The sequence below is a fragment of the Elgaria multicarinata genome, chromosome 1 (assembly GCF_023053635.1).
Source record: "Elgaria multicarinata webbii isolate HBS135686 ecotype San Diego chromosome 1, rElgMul1.1.pri, whole genome shotgun sequence".
NCBI classification, from domain to species: Eukaryota; Metazoa; Chordata; class Lepidosauria; order Squamata; family Anguidae; genus Elgaria; species Elgaria multicarinata.
The window spans coordinates 134,688,006-134,708,003 of NC_086171.1; the positions used below are offsets into that span (position 1 = coordinate 134,688,006).

At 39.7% G+C, this 19,998-nt stretch overlaps 1 protein-coding gene across 1 annotated transcript in view; it reads right to left on the reverse strand.

The window, feature by feature from the left end:
- AK5 (adenylate kinase 5) overlaps positions 1 to 19,998 on the reverse strand; it is a 107,499-nt gene that overhangs the window by 17,827 nt on the left and 69,674 nt on the right. The window contains exons 9-10 of the mRNA XM_063117965.1: positions 6,187 to 6,229; positions 4,428 to 4,472 (exon numbers count right to left, since the gene is read on the reverse strand). Of these exons, the coding sequence (XP_062974035.1) occupies positions 4,428 to 4,472; positions 6,187 to 6,229 (88 nt within the window). The remainder of the gene's footprint in view (positions 1 to 4,427; positions 4,473 to 6,186; positions 6,230 to 19,998) is intronic.

Genomic DNA, 19,998 nt, shown 5'->3' on the forward strand with positions numbered 1-19,998 from the left:
TGCTAGGTTTTGTATGGCTGGTCCTTAATGGACTACCTAACAAGCAGAACATCTGACAGTGAGTCACTATTGACTGCTTGATTCAGCTCTTGATCATTAAGAGATGGAAAAGCAGCAGCAGAAGGAAAAGAATGTTTTCTGAACAAACCCATCTCAAAACAGCCTGTTCCCTCAAACAAAGAGCCAGTTTTGACAGATAGCCCAGTTCAAGTTTTAAACAAAGATCTTTCCAATGATTTTATAGGTTGTTTTTGAAATGATCTAAAATAATCTTCCCTGTGATTCAATAGTACCGGAATTAGATTATTTTCTTCACAGAAAAACACTTTAAAATATATTTTAAAAGTAACAACTGAGATGCTTTTGACTATCCAGATAAGATTTTCAGGCCATGTTCATATACATAGAGCAGCTTGGCATTATTTTGTGACTGATGTGAATTATTAACATTCTATGAAAATTATACACACGCTGTTCTTTATTGCTCTTAATACTAGGAGGAAGTTACAAGGCTAAAATTGGGGAGAAGTGACAGGGCTGAATTTGACAGGAGTTATGCAGGAAACTTCCTGATTAAAAAATACAAAGCTCTGCCCGGCTCTAAACATTGGCATCTGTGGATGTGTGCCATCATGCACTGAGATCAAGATATCCATCCAAGTGTGCATTCCATGGCAGCTAGGCAGCAGAATTATTTGGATGGCCATTTTTGTGCATATTATAGTCAGGCCTGGTTTTTCCTGATGGGCTAAAAGAATAAGGTGAAAGGGCACTACACTTCTTATTATCGTAACACCATGGGCATGGCTAGACGAGGGGGGTGGAGGGCGATGATCTTGCGATTTTATGGTTGTGAGATCATCGCCCTCGTCTACACATGGTGTGCAATGTCCCAGGAGGAAGAGGACATCGCAGCCGCCATTTATTTATTTTTTTGCAATCGGAAAAGAGTGCAGGAGCAGTCCTGCGCAAAAGGTCCTTTTAAAAAAAAATAAAAAACCTCGCCCTCCCCCCAACCCACGCCCGATGGGCACAGAGTTCTTGAGGAGCTCCATGCCCGGCGCCCGGCTCCTCGTGGTTATTCACGAGGAGCCGGGACAAAACCGCGACACTAAGCCACACGTTCTGCAGTCTCAGGATGATCCCGAGACCGTGGAAAAATAGGAATAAAACTGTAAGGCGATATCCCAGGGCAAGGGAGGGATCATTCCTCCCTGCTCCTGGGATCCCTTGTGTGTCATGTGATCCTGGGGCAATCCCTAGACTATCGCCCCGTCTAGCCATGCCCCACATCTCTCATCTTTACTTTTCTGATTTTGGGATTTTCTTTAGGTTCCTGTATCGGAACAGGAAAAGAATTACCTAATTCATTTGGCTCATGGACTGCATTTTCAGTTAATTACTGCCAAATCTTTTAAATCTTTTAATTAGCCAATTTCTAGGAAAAAATCTAGGAAAAAGTGAGTTATCAGTTTAGTTTTGAAATTTCTCCATTTAGTAGCATCTTGTTATGAAAAAAAAGTGTTCAATTGTGAAAAATTTACACTTTTTCAGCCCATTATTTACAATCAGCTTCTGAATCCCTGCTTAGAGAGGCTTTGCCTTCAAAGTTTAGTCAGAAAGCAATGGGTAACAGAGCTTTGAGCAACATTCTCCCCAGAAAAAAAAAAAGTGGCATCAGCCTTATAATCATTTAGGTGCCAACTTAAGACTGTTTTTATTCACCCAGCATTTGACAAAATATATTTACTCCTTTCTGTACTTGTATGATTTTAGTAGGCTTCTATTGGACATTTACTGGATGTTTATCTTTATATTGTTTGATATTGTGAACTGCCTTAAAGGCTTAATAGTGGAGAAGTGGAATGTAAATTTTCTAAATAAGTAAATGTCTGGTATAAGAGCAATAATAACAACACTTTTCAAACCAGTAGCTCAAAGCAATTATCTATATCATTTTCAAAAAATTCAAGGAATTCTTTTGGCACTGAATTCTTGGGGCACATTTGTTTAACTTTTTTCACTGCAAGGTGAACAGTTGCCTTTTCTCCATTATGGAGAGCTCTATTAAAAAATAGCCCTATAGGATTATTAAATTGTACCCCTGGAGAGGAAGGTGGCTCGCTGCACACTCTGTGTCTACCCCCTAACCTTCCCAGGTTGTGTGGGAAGGTCTGAATGGGTGTTCTAAGTGTGTTCAGCTGAACAAGCTTAGAATTGTGCCTATAATCAGGAATACTGATGATGGTCATCTATCTATCTATCATCTATCTATCTATCTATCTATCTATCTATCAGAGTGACATAGATAATCTCCCTTTTATCCTCACAGTCTATGATACGGTTAAGCTGAGAAGCCGTGACTGGTCCAATGTCACCCAGGACGCTCTGTAGCTGAGCAGGGAACTGAACCCAGGTCACCTTGATCTATGTCTGACACTCTTAACTATACTGGCTCTAGAATTTGGCAAATGCATTCTGGAAAGTTAAACTATGTAAAAATGGCAGGAATTCATCAGCAAGAATTGAGTGTAGTGGCATAAAAGTAGAACTCTTGGAAAGTATTTTAATTTGTAAATTGATAATTGGCTTCTGAAAGCTGATTCCAAACCTAATACCATGTTTCCCCGAAAATAAGACAGTGTCTTATATTAATTTTTGCTCCCAAAGATGCGCTAGGTCTTATTTTCAGGGGATGTCTTATTTTTCCATGAAGAAGAATACGGTACACATTTATTGTTGAACAAAAAAAAAGGTCTTATTTTCTGGGGGATGCCTTATATTACAGCGAGAGGCAAAACTGGAAGTAGGTCTTATTTTCGGGGGATGTCTTACTTTCGGGGAAACAGGGTATGCATCCTAGAACACTCCGGAAATGTGGGTTGTATCAGAAGTTGGTGTTATGACAGTATATATGTCATCAGCATTCCCAGGAATAGTCTCTTTAGCAAAAAGGAAGAAATGGCCAAAAATTCAAATGGCCAGCGTTGCAGTTTAATGCCTACAGTCTGCTTACTAGATAATTAATATTTTAAATGCTCTGAATATTAAAAACAATTTTCATCTAAATGAGAGGCATGCTGGAATTGTTAACAAAAGAATTAACAGTGCAACCCTAAACCTGTCCACACAGAAGTAAACCTCATTCTGCTCACTGGGACTGACGGCCTTGTAAATGTTCACAGAATTGCACACTAGAATGAAGATTTAAAAAGCATTGGCAAAATTGCTTGCTCCTTGCTGAAGAGGACTATATTTTTCTCCAACTCTTGTTTGAGAATTTATACTCAGACTTGAGGTCCCAATGAAATAAGTTATTCCGTTTCATTTGGAGAAACAAAACGTGCTGCAAATGTTTGGCAAATCTTATACTGCATAACACAGCACTTCAGGTGTTATCAAAAGAAAAGACTGCACTTTTTCCTTTGTGATGTGTTGCTGATTGCCATAGAAACTTCCCCACCTTGTCTCCGTTTATTTAGCAATAAAACAAGCCTGAAAGTTGGGGGCTGTGGTGCCATGTGGTGTCTTTTGAACATAATGTCCTCAGGGTTCTAGCTGAGAATGAAGCCTCTTACACTATATGTCTTGCTTATGGCCACCCAAGTTGGTCCATCTTGACCTTCCTTGTTCTATCAGGGTTGTTTCACAGTCACCTGACTTGCAGCATCAAGATTTGCATGTGTGAATGAGCACTGTGAATCAACCCCCACAAACAGAGCTATGAGATTGTCTCCCACAGATGCCCATTAGGTTTTGAATAATCAAGTGAAATACATGCACACATGGACTGAACCATTTTCATTGGATCCAACATAGCAACACCTCTTTACACCAAAAATGGACCTTGCTGCTTTAGCTTTGGTTCAAAGTTCATTTTAGCTATAAAAACCACTGATATGTGTGGAACATCTCATTCTTGTTCAACAGTGTTGTTTGAAGAGAATCTGCCTATCCTCCTCGCTTCTCATTTTGTCTCATCTGAAGTTAATTTACTTTCTTTTATGATTCATGGGCAATCTGTCTGTAATCTTTCTTTAAAATTCCAGATACAGAATATTGAAACACACACAGAGAGCCTTGCATGTGGGAAATGTTCTAAAGATCTACGAGTTAGGTATTTTCTTTCTTCATAACAAGTTCTACTTACAATGTAACATAATATGGTCACAATTTTTCTGAGAATTTATTCTAGAGTCGTCAAGCTGGGTTCAGTGTGAATAGCTCTGAGATGAATGATTTACAACCTATGACTCTAAACCAGAAAAATATAAAAGGATTCAAAGTTCATGCAAACTTGCATAATTTTACACAAGGTAACAAGATCATTTTTAACATATGACAGTTGAGGGTGGACATTTTTCACTATGACATAATACAGGAATACCAGCTGCCTATGGAATAGCAGTTCTGAAGTTTCTACTTACCGACTACAAAAATTATGTTTGATTTCTTCAGGTCTTCTGTAAAATCTAAATTAAAAATTTAAAAATTAAAAATTGCTAATAATAAGCTTCACTATTTATACAGTGTGTTGAATCTATTGCATAAAAAGGTTACAGTGCAATCCTATACATGTTTACTGAGAAGTAAGCCCTGTTGAGTCCAATGGGATTTATTCCCAGCTACATGAATATAACATCACAGCCTAATTTTTTTTAAAAAAAACAAGCATGTATTTTCAACGGAAAGATACATATCCTGGAGCAGCAGTTCACTGGAAAGCTGCTTCTTCAGTTTCATGGCTTTTACTGTAGTCATAATAGATAGATGGATAGAACGTTAGTGAGTATTGGCAGTCCCTTTCTGTGTGCACCAACTATAAAAATGAAAAATAACAACCTAATAGGTGCTTAGAGTATTCTGCATTGTGTGCCCTCATTTAAAAAACAACAACAACCTCATTTAAATTTGTCAAAACTTCATCTACGTTTGGCTACGTGTGTCTCTGTGTGTGTGCTATATGAATGGGCATGGGCTTTAAGTTCAGTCTGAGGCCTTAGCTAGATCTAAGGTTTATCCCGGGATCGTCCCGGGGTCAACCCTGTTCATGTAAATGACACACAGGATATCTTGGAAGCAGGCAGGGACGACCCCGGGATGATCCCAGGATAAACCTTAGGTCTAGCTAAGGCCTGAGACCCAAGCTCTTAGTAGTCAATATCTACATTCCAGAAAAGTACAGGGGCAGAGACCCATGCACAACAGGGCTTTATTTTCTTGAACAGTTGCTCATCCTCTGCCCAAGGAAAGTTGCAACCACAGCTAGCTGTTCAATAAAAAAAAAAAGAGTCCCACTGAATGCAAGCCTATGCACACATGGCGAAGGATATACTGTAACATAACCAACCTCAAAGACTTGAATGGAGCCATGATTTTACACTCAATCTTGTTAGCCAGATTACAAACTATCCTCAGGCATTAATCAATGCATTTTTAATACTCTATGATTGCATGTACTGAGGTTTGAGTGGCATTTTGAACCCCATGGGTGCTGGGTTTGTAAAAGGATCCATTATTACTACACCAAAGTTTGGGAGCTGTGCCAGTGCTACATCTTCCCATGCTGAGCAGCTTCAAGCTATTTGCAAGAAGCCCATGTCATCAATCCTGCCCTCTTTGGATACTGAGGTACAATAAGAGCTTCAGTGTGGACTCTTCCCAAGTAGATGGAGTTTCTCACAGTAACTGCAATATGGGAACAAAAAGAGCTTTGTGGCTCCTATAACACAACAGTAGTGTAAAGATGTCCACATATGGATACTGATCATTCGCTTGAACAAGTGATTTCTTATGAGTGTAGGAGCCTCAAGTGTACATGTCCACACACACATCGAATTGGCAGTAGACTTAGTCATACTTAGAATGGACAAACTGAAATTCATGGGACTACTTTAAGTATGGCTAAGTCTAGATCTAACCCACCTCCTTTATCTGAGAGGACTGCCACTTCCATGTTAATGAAAGTAGAGGATCTGCTATGTGCTTGCAATATACAGGTTTGCTCCCTCCATTGGAACCACTGGAGTTGCCCATTCCCCCCTCACCTGTGAATGCACACGAGTGCTGATGGGGCTCTGAATTCGGTTGCATGGCCACAAGCTATAACCTGCACATATGCACTAAGAGGATTCATCAAATATCTATTACAGGAGTCTGCAGTGCACCAAAACTGGTCAAACTCACCTCCCACATTTTCTGGTCCACAAAGGCAAGACTGGTCATATCCCTGTTAATTGAGCAATTGACATGTTGAAAACAGTTATTTAGTAGTTTATGTCTTCATATATTCCTGTTAATATTAAAGGGGACAGCATGAAAGATAGATGCTTTAACGTTTTGACCATGATTCTGTTTCCATGGGACTGCCTCATTAATATGTTTTTTTTTAGACATTTGCTTGACCATTCTTGAGAAGCACCTTCAAATGAATGCTGACTGCGCATATCTGTTTCTGCAGAGCATAAATGCTGTGCATATGCTGTGTATCTCATGCTGGAAATTCCAGCATACCTATTAAAATGCAACTGACGAGCACTGAGGCAGCCAATGTGCATAATGATAAGCCTCCCACAAAAAGCGTGGAAAAAGCTGTTTCTAGGTCAACCATGCTGTAAGGAACAGCAAAACATGTATTATGAAACTGAAAGTTACACCATTCTTGAGTGCACAAACTGAATTAACCTTTGGACCTCTAGGAACTAACAACCTATTTTGAGATGCTTTTAAAATCACATCATGAAAACAATTAATTCAGGGGAGAGGGAGGGAGGGAGGAGGAGGAAGAAAGAGCCCCACAGAAGTTTCAAGGAGCATATGGCAAAATTGCAGAACAATATATCGTCTATGAAAGTTAAATTATCAGTACAAACCATAAAAACAAGAAGTTATTGAGGATAAGCATAGCATGGAACTGCAGAAAAGCAGCATCTTAAAACCACTCACTCAGTCTTGCAAATATAAGATAATGACACTTAATGGTTAAATACATAAGAAAACTAATTAATTTTTGTAAATTGGATTCAACAAAATTTATTTGGAAGCAATATTAAAACAAACAAACACCCGGGAGCCTCTAAAACTGTAAAAGTCCTTTTATCCTGGAACAACACCTAGAAAATAAAGCTTTTTTTTTTAGCAATCATGGAAGCAAAACTTCTCCTTAGGAAGTTGTTTGAATTAAGGGAGAATTCGACTGAAGACATCTCTCCACCCTTTACTTTTACTACGTCATTCCCTCTGTTTCTGATGTTCAGAGGTAAGTGCTGTCAAGTAAGTGCTGACTTGATTGTTTAGAGAAAGGTGAAAAAAATGGAAAACTGGGATGGGTGGGATTGGGAATAGAATAGAATATTTTGGAAGAGTCATAGCTGGTTGACTGAAGCATTGAACTGGGGGACTTCACGGTGCAATATTTTATTGCACGTCCCAGCTGTTTACACTACAAACCAACTGCTGCTCTTGTCAAACTACAGTTCCCATGCCTGGCCACTTTGGAATATATTGGACAAAGTCTTCAAGTAGTGCTGAGGAATGCCATACTTTATCATGAATTTTATTGTTAATCACCTTAGGAGCCTTTGGCTTAAAAGTGAGCAGTACATTTGAAAAACGACATATCAGAATGCAGAAACAATAGGCCCCAAAATGAGAAAATAAATGCTCTATCAGAGACAAAATCTTTTTAAATTAGCACACAACTGAGCTTGGAATGATAGCATGAATTTTATTTGCAATTTCAGAGTTATAATGAGTATTGGGGTAGAAGACGGCTTGTTGCACCATAAGGAAGAAAAGATCCAAGGAAAGCTTCCAAATTCTGCCAGTTTCCATCATCCCCATATCTCACTGCATCTCTGTCTTTGAAATTTATTGTGTTGTAGAGCATCATCACACAGGGGGAAATTGTGTTTCCTTACGTCGCTTCTCTGACCCTGCTCTTGTCTCTCATTGCTTCCTTTTTCTGTCCTGAGAGGAAAGAGGAAGTACACCTGTCCCATTCAGGGGCCGTTTTAATCGTGCCACTTTTTCTGCACACAGTAGGAGATCACGGCACATACCGTTTTTAAAAAAGTTGTATTAAAAGGGATCTATTTTGTGATGAGAAAATGAGCGGGAGGTGGACGTGTGCACATCCATATGCAAGCAGTAGTGAGCATACAATAAAACGCTTGTATGATGATCTACATACTCTGAATTCCTGTGCTGCTGTTCTGCCCCTCCCTTTCCTCACTTCTTCTCAAGACATTGCCTCCCTCTTATACCTAAAATTGAACCCATCCACTCTGACCTAACTTTCTTTCATGCCTTTCCTCCTTTTCCAGCTCTCTCTCCTACAACACCTGCTGACTGTGTTCTGTTTTTAACAACCTCCCCAGGGGTGGAGTACGGGGTGGGTGGATGGGTGAGACAGCCAGTGTAGTGTTGTGGATAGAGTACTGGACTGGGAGTTGGGAGATCCGGGTTCTAGTCCCCACTCAGCCATGGAAGCCCACTGGGTAACTTTGATCGTCACAGAATCTCAGCCCAACCTACCTCACAGGGTTGTTTTTGTGAGGATAAATTAGAGGGGGGGGGAGGATTATGCATGCCGCCTTGGGTTCATTAAGAAGGAAGAAAGGCAGGATATAAATGTATTGAACAAATGAATAACTAATCCTATTATTCCTGGAGCAACATGATAGTGGTAGGGATTGTGGAAGAAAAAAACAAGTCTTCACATCTGTGTTTGTAAGTAAACAAAAGTCAGAGAATTTTATTACTTTTAATTGCAAAGGATGCAGTGGGACAGAATGCTCTCTGTCCTTGAGCAAATCTTCGGCCAGGAAAGTACTTATACATTTAGGTTATCAACTGGATAATTATTCTTTAACATGACTAAAGATTGAAAGCACCATGATGTTAGATCATTTTTCTCTTCTGACAGCTGCAACATTCATTCTGTGGGAGAATAGATTTAGCTATATTTACTGTTGGGCTTGATTTACTAATCACTAATACAAATTTATTTCTATCAGTGCAATCCTATGCCTGTCTAGTCAGAAATAAGTCCCATTGAGTTCAATGGGGCTTACTCCCAAATAAGTAGATAAAAAAATTGAAGCCTAAAGCTCCTACAAAACGAAAGAGGGAGATCACAGGGAAAGTGGGAGAAAAGGAAAAATTAACTGTGAAGCAAGATCTATTGCCAATGCATGAAATCTAAGTTACCTTACACTGTAACCAAGAGCTGGTAGCAAGTCATACAAGACAGTGAGATGAAATAGAACCAGTCAGTTTTAGGTGGTGACTTGTGACTCATAAACCAAGACAGTTTAAATAAACCCAAATATAAATGCAATGTTTGTAAAGTGGGTGTCGTTTTCTAGTAATGCTTATTTACTGATGAAAACTTGTGCAAATGCATTTTGAAATGAGGCTTTCAGAATGAGAAAATAAATGTCTATAAATCTAACTTGCTCTCTTGTACATACTCTATTTATTTATTACATTTCACACATAGGTATCACATAGATGAGGTCAGGCAATGACGCCAAACTGCTTCCATTTTACATATTGACTGGGGTAGCATGACATAACAACCCATCATTGGCTGCCAGACATGACATCCATAACCAGAGCACTGGAACATTATTTTTCTGGAACAGGCTACACTGAGAACCCATGGGTTGTTGAGGGTTATTCACTCCCACGATGGGTTGTCATGTCATCCAAATACAGGGAAGTAAGGCCGTGCCACTCACTTTTTGTGATCTTGCCAGTGACTGCCCCTCCACCAATGCTGAAACGACACTTTGGAATGACCATCACTCATTTCTCAGCATTTTCTTTTGGGTACTTCAAAAATGTGCAATTGGGGCTATTATTATTATTATTATTATTATTATTATTATTATTATTATTATTAAAGTGGCTCAATGGGATGGAGTGAATAGGGCCCCATTACCGGGGGTGTCCAGTGTAAATTTTGTTAGTGCTGGTGCCCCATTTGCTCCCTTCCATTCTGCTAACCTCTAAGGTTTTGGTGTGTTTTTAACTGTCAGAAATTGCACATTTTGGGTGACTGGGAAGTAAATGGAAGGAAAATGTACACAAATTTAATGGCTGGGAAATAAATAGAGAGGAAATTTATACACCTGCAGGTACGCAAGTTTCATGCCCATTTACTTCTCAACCATTAAATCTGCACATTTTGCCTCCATTTACTTACCAGCCATTAAATGGGCATAAATTTCTGTGTTTTTCTCAAGCTGTCAAGAGACTGAAGCTGTCACAGCAGTAAATACTCTCAAAAGGAGCCATGAAAGGAGGGAGTTAATCTCTCTCCTTTACAGAGTAGCTGGAATCTTGGAAAAGTGTTGAAAAGCTGCAAGATACTAGTGAGAAGTGTTGGTCCAACATCTAATAGCGAGGGCTTCCCCCATTTTCAGTGCTTCTGAACTGCAGCACAAGGTCCCTTCTTTCCCTTAGTATTATGTCTCTCCTGCTCCTTCGACTGTGCACAAATGAGCCTATATGTCACCTCCTCTTGTCAATTTCCTTGTATGTTACCTGTCCCCTTCTCCACAGCTGAAACAGATAAGGAAATTGACCAGCAAGCCTACAAATTTTGGACAGCTGTAAGTTCGCATGTGGGAACTTGCAAAAGTTAATCACCACCACCACCAATAACAACAACAATAATAAAATGTAACCCCACTTTTAAGGGGCCAAAATATTTTTTAAAAGCTGGGGAACAAAAACAAGTAGCAACCAGAGTGGGATTTTGCTGCAAAATCCCCTGGATTACATGTTGGAGGACCGAGGGGGAAAGAGGGAGAGAACAAGCCATGGCAGCCTGATGGTATGCTGGGTTATTGTAGCTGGTTCTTCAAACAACCTCACTGTAGCTCATTCTCTGGGTAGTTTACTATGATGTGTGAATTCGCCCACTTAAGCAAATCAATGTTTCCCTCTGTGATTAAGTTGGAAAAGAGTAATATAAACATGGCCCTGTGTCTGAACTTAGCTTTTCCAGCTGTTACCTACACTCTGTTCCCTTCTCTTTCCTATGACCCAATTCCTCCTTTACTTTTAGCCTGCTATCTATGGATCTCTATTTCATATGAACTTGCTGTATTTTACTTGTTACAATGACAGCCAACATAACCTTAGCTTCACCTGTATTTGACTTCAAGTCAGTGAAAATTGACCATTTGTGTCTAGGAATTACTTGTTCTTCCAGATATTGTTGTAAATTGCTTCGGGAAAGGATTTTTAAAATTATTATTCTGAGCCAAAAAAAATTATGGAACTTAGAGGATATAAAAATCTGTGTCAAATGCCAACCTACATACCTCTCATTTTCCTTTGAATTAAAGCAACAAAGTTTCATCTTGCCACCTGACTGCTTATTTGTCCGTTCAAAGGGGGGGAATCCTGGAGAAGTGGGCAGCCTGAGTACCCTATTTCAAGAGAATGACCTAGTTTATACGTAACGGCAACCCAGAATATGGCTTGAATATGCGTCGTTGTTGAATCTTGGCTTGTTGTTACATGCAAATCCTGCACTATGGTTTAATTATGAGTCAAACAGCAATATAGTCCACTGATCACTTCCCATTCTCTGCTATACTTTCTCCATCTTGCTCCCTTCCCTACCATTTTGTACTCCTGCTGGTTCCTCCTCCTTCTATGTACCTAGCCACTGTCCTAGACCTAACTGAGACGTTGGGTTATAATATGGAGGAGCAGCTTTGCCACAACTACTATGCCACAATAGTAATTCATAGGTTAATTTTGTGGTATGGTTGGTGTAGCAAAACTGATCCTCTATAGCTTCAGTATCACATCAGTAATGTATGCTAGAGCCAATAGCCTGTTACAGGGGAGGTGATAATATGGGAAAAAGAAATATGATCTGATATATCCACATGATTTCAAAACATCAATACTTACTGGATCAATGCTGTGTGGGGAAGGATTCTAAATGGTGGTATATAATATCTCTATAAAAATACAACCTCAACCCCCCTACAAAAGACATTTCTGCATGTATGTACACTCTGGGAGCCAAACTATTATGCGTGTGTATGTGTGTGTCGGGAAAGGGGGGGTTAAAGAAAAGAAAAAAGTCATCATCTGTGTCACACCTCCTCCTTTTACACCTCCTCCTTTTCAGAGAAAAATTGTGAGGGGGAAGGTTTGGTCCTGATCCAAATCAGGGCTTTGTGTGCTTACATTAAAGAAAAAGTCAAGCTTCAACTAATTACTATACAATTAATGTATTGTCTAGTTTGGCTCTCATTCTAAACTTCAAGCATGTATCTACTTCTGTGAAATGCATCTATTTGCTATAAGCCCTCAAATGGGGAGTGACATTAGAGAACAACCAACAGTGCACACCCTGCTGCACCAACACCATAAAAGCAAAAATATACATTCTAACTCATCGAAAGCACCCCCCTCAGCCCCCAAAAGAGCCATCAAATCCACAAAATGATCATATCTGAATAATATTAAAGACAGCATTTTCTCCAAGGCAAACTACAGTTCTTTGCATGTAGAGCTGCTTTTTTTTAGTCTTTAATATACCAGTTCCCATGGTAACTTAAGATGAACAGATTGTTCATAGGCTTCAAAAGATTTCTGTTAACCATCTTTTAACATTCCAGGACAGGGATTGTTTAAAAAAAGCTTTATGATATATTTATAAAGTTATTTTATCTCTACTGTCCCTGAGGATTTATCTTTCCTTGTCATAATCTGGTCTCCATCCTGAATGGATGTCTGTTATAAATATTTAAGTTATGACAAAATAAACCAGTAAGTGGTGAAATCTAGAGAACTATACCCATACAGATTCCTGTCAGTATTACAGTTACAATACAGAATAAATGACAGGGGTTAGAAGTTGCATATGAAGGCTACAAGCCAAAAGACTGTGCAGTGAATTGCATGCGCACAGTAAGCCATCTGAACATCCTTGTACTGGAAGCATTCCCCATACTGCCTGAGAAGCAGCTCTCCAAACCTGGGGATGGTCTTCAATGAGCTACATTCTGAAACATGGGTTCCAATCAATGCACAGAACCATTTGTATGTGCTGCAGGGTTCTTGGGTTCTCAGGGTCAGGAACTCATGCACAACTGGTCAGATTCCCATCTTCCAGGGAATTGAGACAACAGTTATGATAGACTCTCAAAGAATAGCAGAGTTGGAAGGGGCCTACAAGGCCATGTAGTCCAACCCCCTGCTCAATGCAGGAATCCACCCTAAAGCATACCCCTAAAGCATACTTGACAGATGGTTGTCCAGCTGCCTCTTGAATGCCTCTAGTGTGGGAGAGCCTACAACCTCCCTAGGTAACTGGTTCCATTGTCGTACTGTTCTAACAGTCAGGAAGTTTTTCCTGATGTCCAGCCGGAATCTGGCTTCCTGTAACTTGAGCCCGTTATTCCGTGTCCTGCACTCTGGGAGGATCGAGAAGAGATCCTGGCCCTCCTCTGTGTGACAACCTTTTAAGTATTTGAAGAGTGCTATCATGTCTCCCCTCAATCTTCTCTTCTCCAGGCTAAACATGCCCAGTTCTTTCAGTCTCTCTTTATAGGGCTTTGTTTCCAGACCCCTGATTATCCTGGTTGCCCTCCTCTGAACACGCTCCAGCTTGTATGTGTCCTTCTTGAATTGTGGAGCCCAGAACTGGATGCAATACTCTAGATGAGGCCTGACCGGGGCCGAATAGAGAGGAACCAGTACCGCCTGTTATTTGGAAGCTATACTTCTATTAATGCAGCCCAAAATAGCATTTGCCTTTCTTGCAGCCATATTGCACTGTTGGCTCATATTCAGCTTGTGATCTACAACAATTCCAAGATCCTTCTCGTTTGTAGTATTGCTGAGCCAAGTATCCCTCATCTTGTAACTGTGCATTTGGTTTCTACAGAGTGACTCAGCATTCTTGATCCTCAGGAGGCCAGGCAGACTAGGTCTTAGGGCAGGAGTAGGTAACTGTGTACTCCCTAGATGCTTTGAACTAAAACTCCCATAATCTCTAACCACTGTCCATGTTGGCTGGGGTTGGTGGGAACTGTAGTCCAAAACATCTCGAGAGCACAAGCTTGCCTAGCCTTGCCTTAGGGGAAAGCAAGTCATCAAGGCTGCAGATCCAGCCTGATAAGAGTCGTCTGATCTCCAAGCTTGAAATGGTTGGCTGACTCCCCACACCAATCAAGACACCCCAGGCGTTATAAACCCCTTGCAGCCAAAGCAATTTATCTGTGCTTTCTTTTGACTGTAAGGTTACTATGGACTTATGCTCATGCAAAGTTCCAGATTTCAGGCAAAAAAAATAGAAAGAAACAAAAAGTAAATATAAAAACAATTGAAATAAAAAGCCGCACAGACTTAAAAGCAGCAAGGTTAAAATTATATCTAAAATATTTAAGAAAATAGCCTGCACATAGTTTTTTTTATTGGCTTTACTGTTTTTAAATTCTGCACTGGTTTTAGCTTATTAATGGTTTAATTTGTTTTTAGCTGTGTATATTTATTGTTTTATATTAGTTGTATGATTTTAATTGTACGCCGCCCTGAGATCCTTGTGATTTAGGGCGGGATACAAATGTCTTAATAAATTAATTAATAAATAAAAAATAGAAAAAGTCTTTGTCGAGTGATGAAAATACAGTAAGATAGGAGTAAAATGAACCTGAGGACACCATTCTACAACTAGGGTGCCTCTTGGAAGCTATGATCCTTCTCACCATTTTAACACTATTCAGAGCTTCTGAATGTTTGGATGACGCAACAACCCTGCCCCCTGGGATGAACTTTTAAAACAGCTGCCAGCACATGCTACAACCCACTGTGGTTTAAACAAGTCACAATGGGCTGCGGTGATCACGCAAACTGGCCTTCTGTGAAGGCATTTTAATTTGAAAGCGTTTAATTGGAAGGGCCACCGAAATGACAGTCATTACATATGAAAATAGTAACCAAATACATATGAAAGTAGTAACCAAAGCATAGTGGCCTGCACTGCAGTTTAACTTAAATATTTCTGGAATTCAGTCAATTCTCTGATCTTTGGAAACATCACATCACTTACAAATATCTCTGGCTTCAGTTAGCTGTCAAAGAATTGTGCAAAATATCTGCTAGCTTTCCACTCCTTAGTTGCATACCGTTGCTTGGAAACATAACCCTCTTGGCCCCATCTCTTTCACAGGCGTTTATCTACTTTCAGCTACATATGACACTGATATCTAGATAACGCATCTTCTCCCCTTCACTTGATATTCCAAGCAGAGAAGTGCTTGGGACAATTCACAGTTTGAAGACAGCATGTGTAATGAAAAAAGGCAGCGAAGCATTCAGTTTCTGGGACAGCCACAATATTCTCATGTGATATTTCAATATTCTCATATGAAAGGCAAACTTTTAAGATAAAGTACTTGCTTATATTTGCTTATATTCTCAAAAGAAATTTGAGTTTACTTCAGTTTTTATTGTGCAGAATATTAAATATAGGTTTTATTTATTTATTTCAACAAAGGTAGATTGAAGCAGGTGGTATTCTAATTTATAATGGTTGGCCTAGTCTCTCGCCTCCCTATTTAAACTGCAGTGTCCAGTTTCATGGTCTCATGCTTTAAATCATCCAGCAAACACTTTTGGGTAAAGGAGTATCATTTCTCTTTGCTTGGGAAAAATGCAAGTAAAACATTTTGCTGGCATGTACACATAATGCAATGGAAAGCATCAGAAATCTGCATGGTCTAAAAAAATAAATCACCTGCCAACTTCTTCTCTGAATCAGTTTCCCTCTTAGCAATTCTAGCTACCTTTGAGAAGCTGTTAATTCACTTTTAAAAAGGAAGAGATGCTTCCACTTTTTGAACTCTATGATCTATCAAGTAGATAGTGAGATCCTATTACTGCCCCATGTGGCAATTTGCTGCTCTGTGCAGAAAGGAAAGCCAAATCTACTCATCTAATTAAAGAGAAGAATCTGTAACTGACAAAACAGATCAAAGCCTCACAACTTTCCACTTCGGATGGGGGCACAGAATGAAAAATAAGTCCCACTTGGATTTGCATGACTACAGTGACTGCACTTATTATGATTGCTTTGCCCCTTAAAACACTCAAGAGCTCTCTCCATCACACCCTTTTCAAAAAGTAAGGATGGATAAATCCCTTTATAAGAGACAAGAATGCACTTACCAAGTCATCACCATGTGTGAAAGAGGCATTTGTCCCCATATTTTAAAATTTCCAAAACCAGGCCGTTATTTGCTGAGGGCCAAACAATGCGTAGCAATTTTGGTGTATTTTGCAAAATGCAGACAGGAAGGCAGCAATCTTCCTCAGAGAACATGTGCCAGGATGAAAAATGGATTTTCTTAACTCTTTCCCCAGTAAATGTTTTCTTCTGAAAATCACGTCCAGCTGATTTTGTTACCATACAGGCAAAAAGATATAGGTCTCTACACCTTTTCCCCTATGCTGGAGAAAGCAAGTGAGGGAAGGAAAGTGATTTTCAGCAGAAAATCACCAGAGAATTTATTTATTTTTAAAAAAGCCCTTCAGCATAGCTCTTTTGAACCAGACTGAGCTGCATTTTGGAAAACAAGACCCCTCACAGAAAAAGCACAATCCAGTGTAATTTATAATTCTGAGTTGTATCTTGAGAAGCCTATCAACTTGGTTTTTATTATGCCAGTTTAGCAAATCAAGGAATGTATATTTTGGGGGGGTTATATCATGTTGTAATGTTAATTTTGCAGCAGCTAAAATGCATTGTCAAGCATTTATAGTGCACATCTCTTATATAAGAAGTTGGCGTGGTTCAGACAACATGCTAAACTTCGCTGCTTAGAATGCATGCATTCCATTAACCATTTTGTGGTTAAGCAGCGAGGTTTAGCGTGTTGTCTGAACAGGGCCGTTCTGGTGTTAAGTTATTTTCTCCCTTATATACAAATGCATTCTTGCATCTTGTTAAGAGCTTTACTGCATTTTTTGAGAAGGGAGTCATGGGGATTGTTCATGAGAGATGTTTTAAGGTGCTGTGCATACATGTTTGTTGTCATCAGCTATGGAAATGATGACTCTTTTTTATGTTCTATAAGCAGTGGCATATAGTAAAGATATACCCTGCAAATGGAGGCTTCAGAAATATATACCTATTCCTAAGAAACATGGCTCAAATATATTTACACCCTCTCCACTGATAAATAGAAGTTTCCTTAAGGAAGGAAATTCTAACCCAAAGTTGACTGCCCATAAAGCAACTGATCAAAAAACTAAGCTCTAAAGCTTGAACAAAGGTCCCCTTTTTAATAAAGATCTTTATTATGTAGTCAATAATTGGGCACATAATTACTAGAAATTACAGCTCTAGTAATTTCATGTTCTAGCCTACTGATTATTGACCTTATAGTATTTGAAAACTAAAATTATAATTTGAAGTTTTAGCTTAAGTTTAATGTGAACTCATTATTGGACAACTAGAAAAATTCTATACAGCTTTCATCTTCCTCTTTTCCTTCCCAGATAACATCATCAGTTTTATTCCACCTTTCCACTCTCCCACTGAATGCATTCAGCAATCCCTTGGGATATGCCCTTGAATATCCTATTCTTCACCAAATTCAAATGGCATCAGTTGACATGGGGCATGTCAACACTATGCATATATCCTGGGGTCATCTCTAGGTTGTCCCTGTCCATCCAAATGATGCACAGGGGATCCTGGGGTCAACTAGGGACGACTGCAGACTTTCCCTGGGATAACTGAAACTGGGAATGTCCCAGTTTTTCTGCAGTCCCGGGAAAACCCCAAGGACCACAGCTGGTGTGGTGTGGCCTCCCAGGTCCTCAAACGGGCACGGAGCTGTGTGGGGTGGCTCCGTGCCTATGGGGGGGCAGCAATTTTGCCATCCCCAGGATGATGGGAGGGGTTTGGGCATGGAGTTTGGCAGGGGGGTTCCTTACTTTTTCGCTGCACATGGCTCCTCTTCAAAGAAAAAAAATGGCGCCCGCAACATCCCTCTTCCCTTCTGGGATGTCATGCAGCTGTATAGACACTGGGTGAGGATCACAGAAGCAGGTAAGTCCGCGATCCTCCCCTCTCCCTCCCGCTACACCCTTAGGTGTAGATGAGCCCAAGATCTCCCACATGGTTAAAGGGAGTTTGAAAGCGGGATAACCACTTGTCCTCTGGTTCATGTGCTCATCCCACTTTTTCTTCTGATAAAAAAGTCTTGCAGGTTATTATATTGTTTTGAAACCCTGCAAAACCTCTTTGGCCAAAGATGAGATTGGAATAAGAGAAATGTGTGTTAAAATACTTTGAATTATGTACAACAAAAATTGGAGCTCAATCAGCCGGCCATGTTGCATCAACAGAATAAACCTTCCTTTAGCTAGGAAATGACCTAGATTTATCTGAACTTTTCTACTTACTGGGAAATTACATACCTCAATCCCTTTTTTGGAAGAGGCCCAAACTAAACAAATTTTAAAGGATTTGTTGTTGAAGATGCCAAATTCTAAAGGTTTGGGGTTGCAAAAGAGGATGGATGTTGGGGAAGAAAGCCTTTCTGGCAGAACAGAACTCAGACAAAGTTTGAAAAAGTCTTAAAATAGTCAGTGGGAGCAGCTAGCAATTTAAGGAGAGAAGAGCAAAAGTCAGAAAGAGAATATGTAGGGGGCTAAATGTAAGAATAAGAATGAAAGCAGGGGAAATTTACAAGGGGAAATTTACTAGCATGCTTAACTTGAATTTAATTTACATCAGCCGCAATGGTCTATTGGGAGTACTTACATTTGCCTTTATTGGACTTCCCCAGAATAAATGGTTATAAGATTATGGCCATTGCTCCTAAAGGGGATGTTAAAATCATAATAAAACATTCCTGCTATGAGAAAAACAGAGACCACTCCGATGCAAACTGGCGAGAAAGCTCTTTACTCAGGACATTCAATAGCACTACCAGTTTCAATGTAAGCCTATGCGGCAGGGTCTTGTTATTTATTGTTTTACTCTGTACAGCACCATGTACATTGATGGTGCTATATAAATAAATAAATAAATAAATAAATAATAATAATAATAATAATGTGATTTGCAGCGATGGTAGGGCAACACTAGCATAAAAAAGAAAACAATACAACGGCTGGGGAAAAATTCTTAGAAAGTGTGTTCATGTAATCACTGGATGATTCTGAGCAGAGATTTTATTTTATGGTTGAAATCTGGTCACAGCTGTTTACTCAGAGCGTCATTAGATGAACGTTTTATCGCTTGCTTGCTACTGCCCATTTATGGATGTTCACATGTTCTTTAGATGACAACGTCCACTACCCCTGAATGGGCCAACGTGTTCACTTCCTCTTCCCTCTCTGGGCGGAAAGAGGAAGTAATAAATGACAGAAGCGGGAGCGGAGAAGAGATGTAAGGAAACGTGATTTCCCCCCCATGTGATGATGCTCTCAGTCTTATTGGAGCCCAAGGTAAATCTTGTACCAAAATTGTTCATTCTGGATTAAGTTTGTTTCAGTGCTACTGTTTTGCATTAAACTGATCTCACTGATCATTACTGGATGGGGAGGGGACAAATAGCTGGGAGCAACTAGAACCTACAACAAAATGTTACAGTGTAGAATGCTCCTGTTCAGGCATCCTGACCCTTTTCTAGGATACTCCATTCCATTTCCCCTACTCAAAACAGTCAATCAGCATTCTGTAGCCTCTGACCATGCTCAGTCCTCATTCATTTATGGGGCGGGCGGGGGAATTTCCCCTTTAAGTTTTTTTCTTTCTTGTGCAAATGTTGTGGGTTCCCTGAGCCTGCTGATACCTCCCATTCGTTACAGATGAGCTTCAGATGTGCTGCTCTCTGACACTTCAGGATTGTGTAAAATATGTAATTGGCATTTTTGTGAACCGCCCAGAGAGCTCTGGCTATTGGGCGGTATGGAAATGTAATAAATAAATAAATAAATAAATAA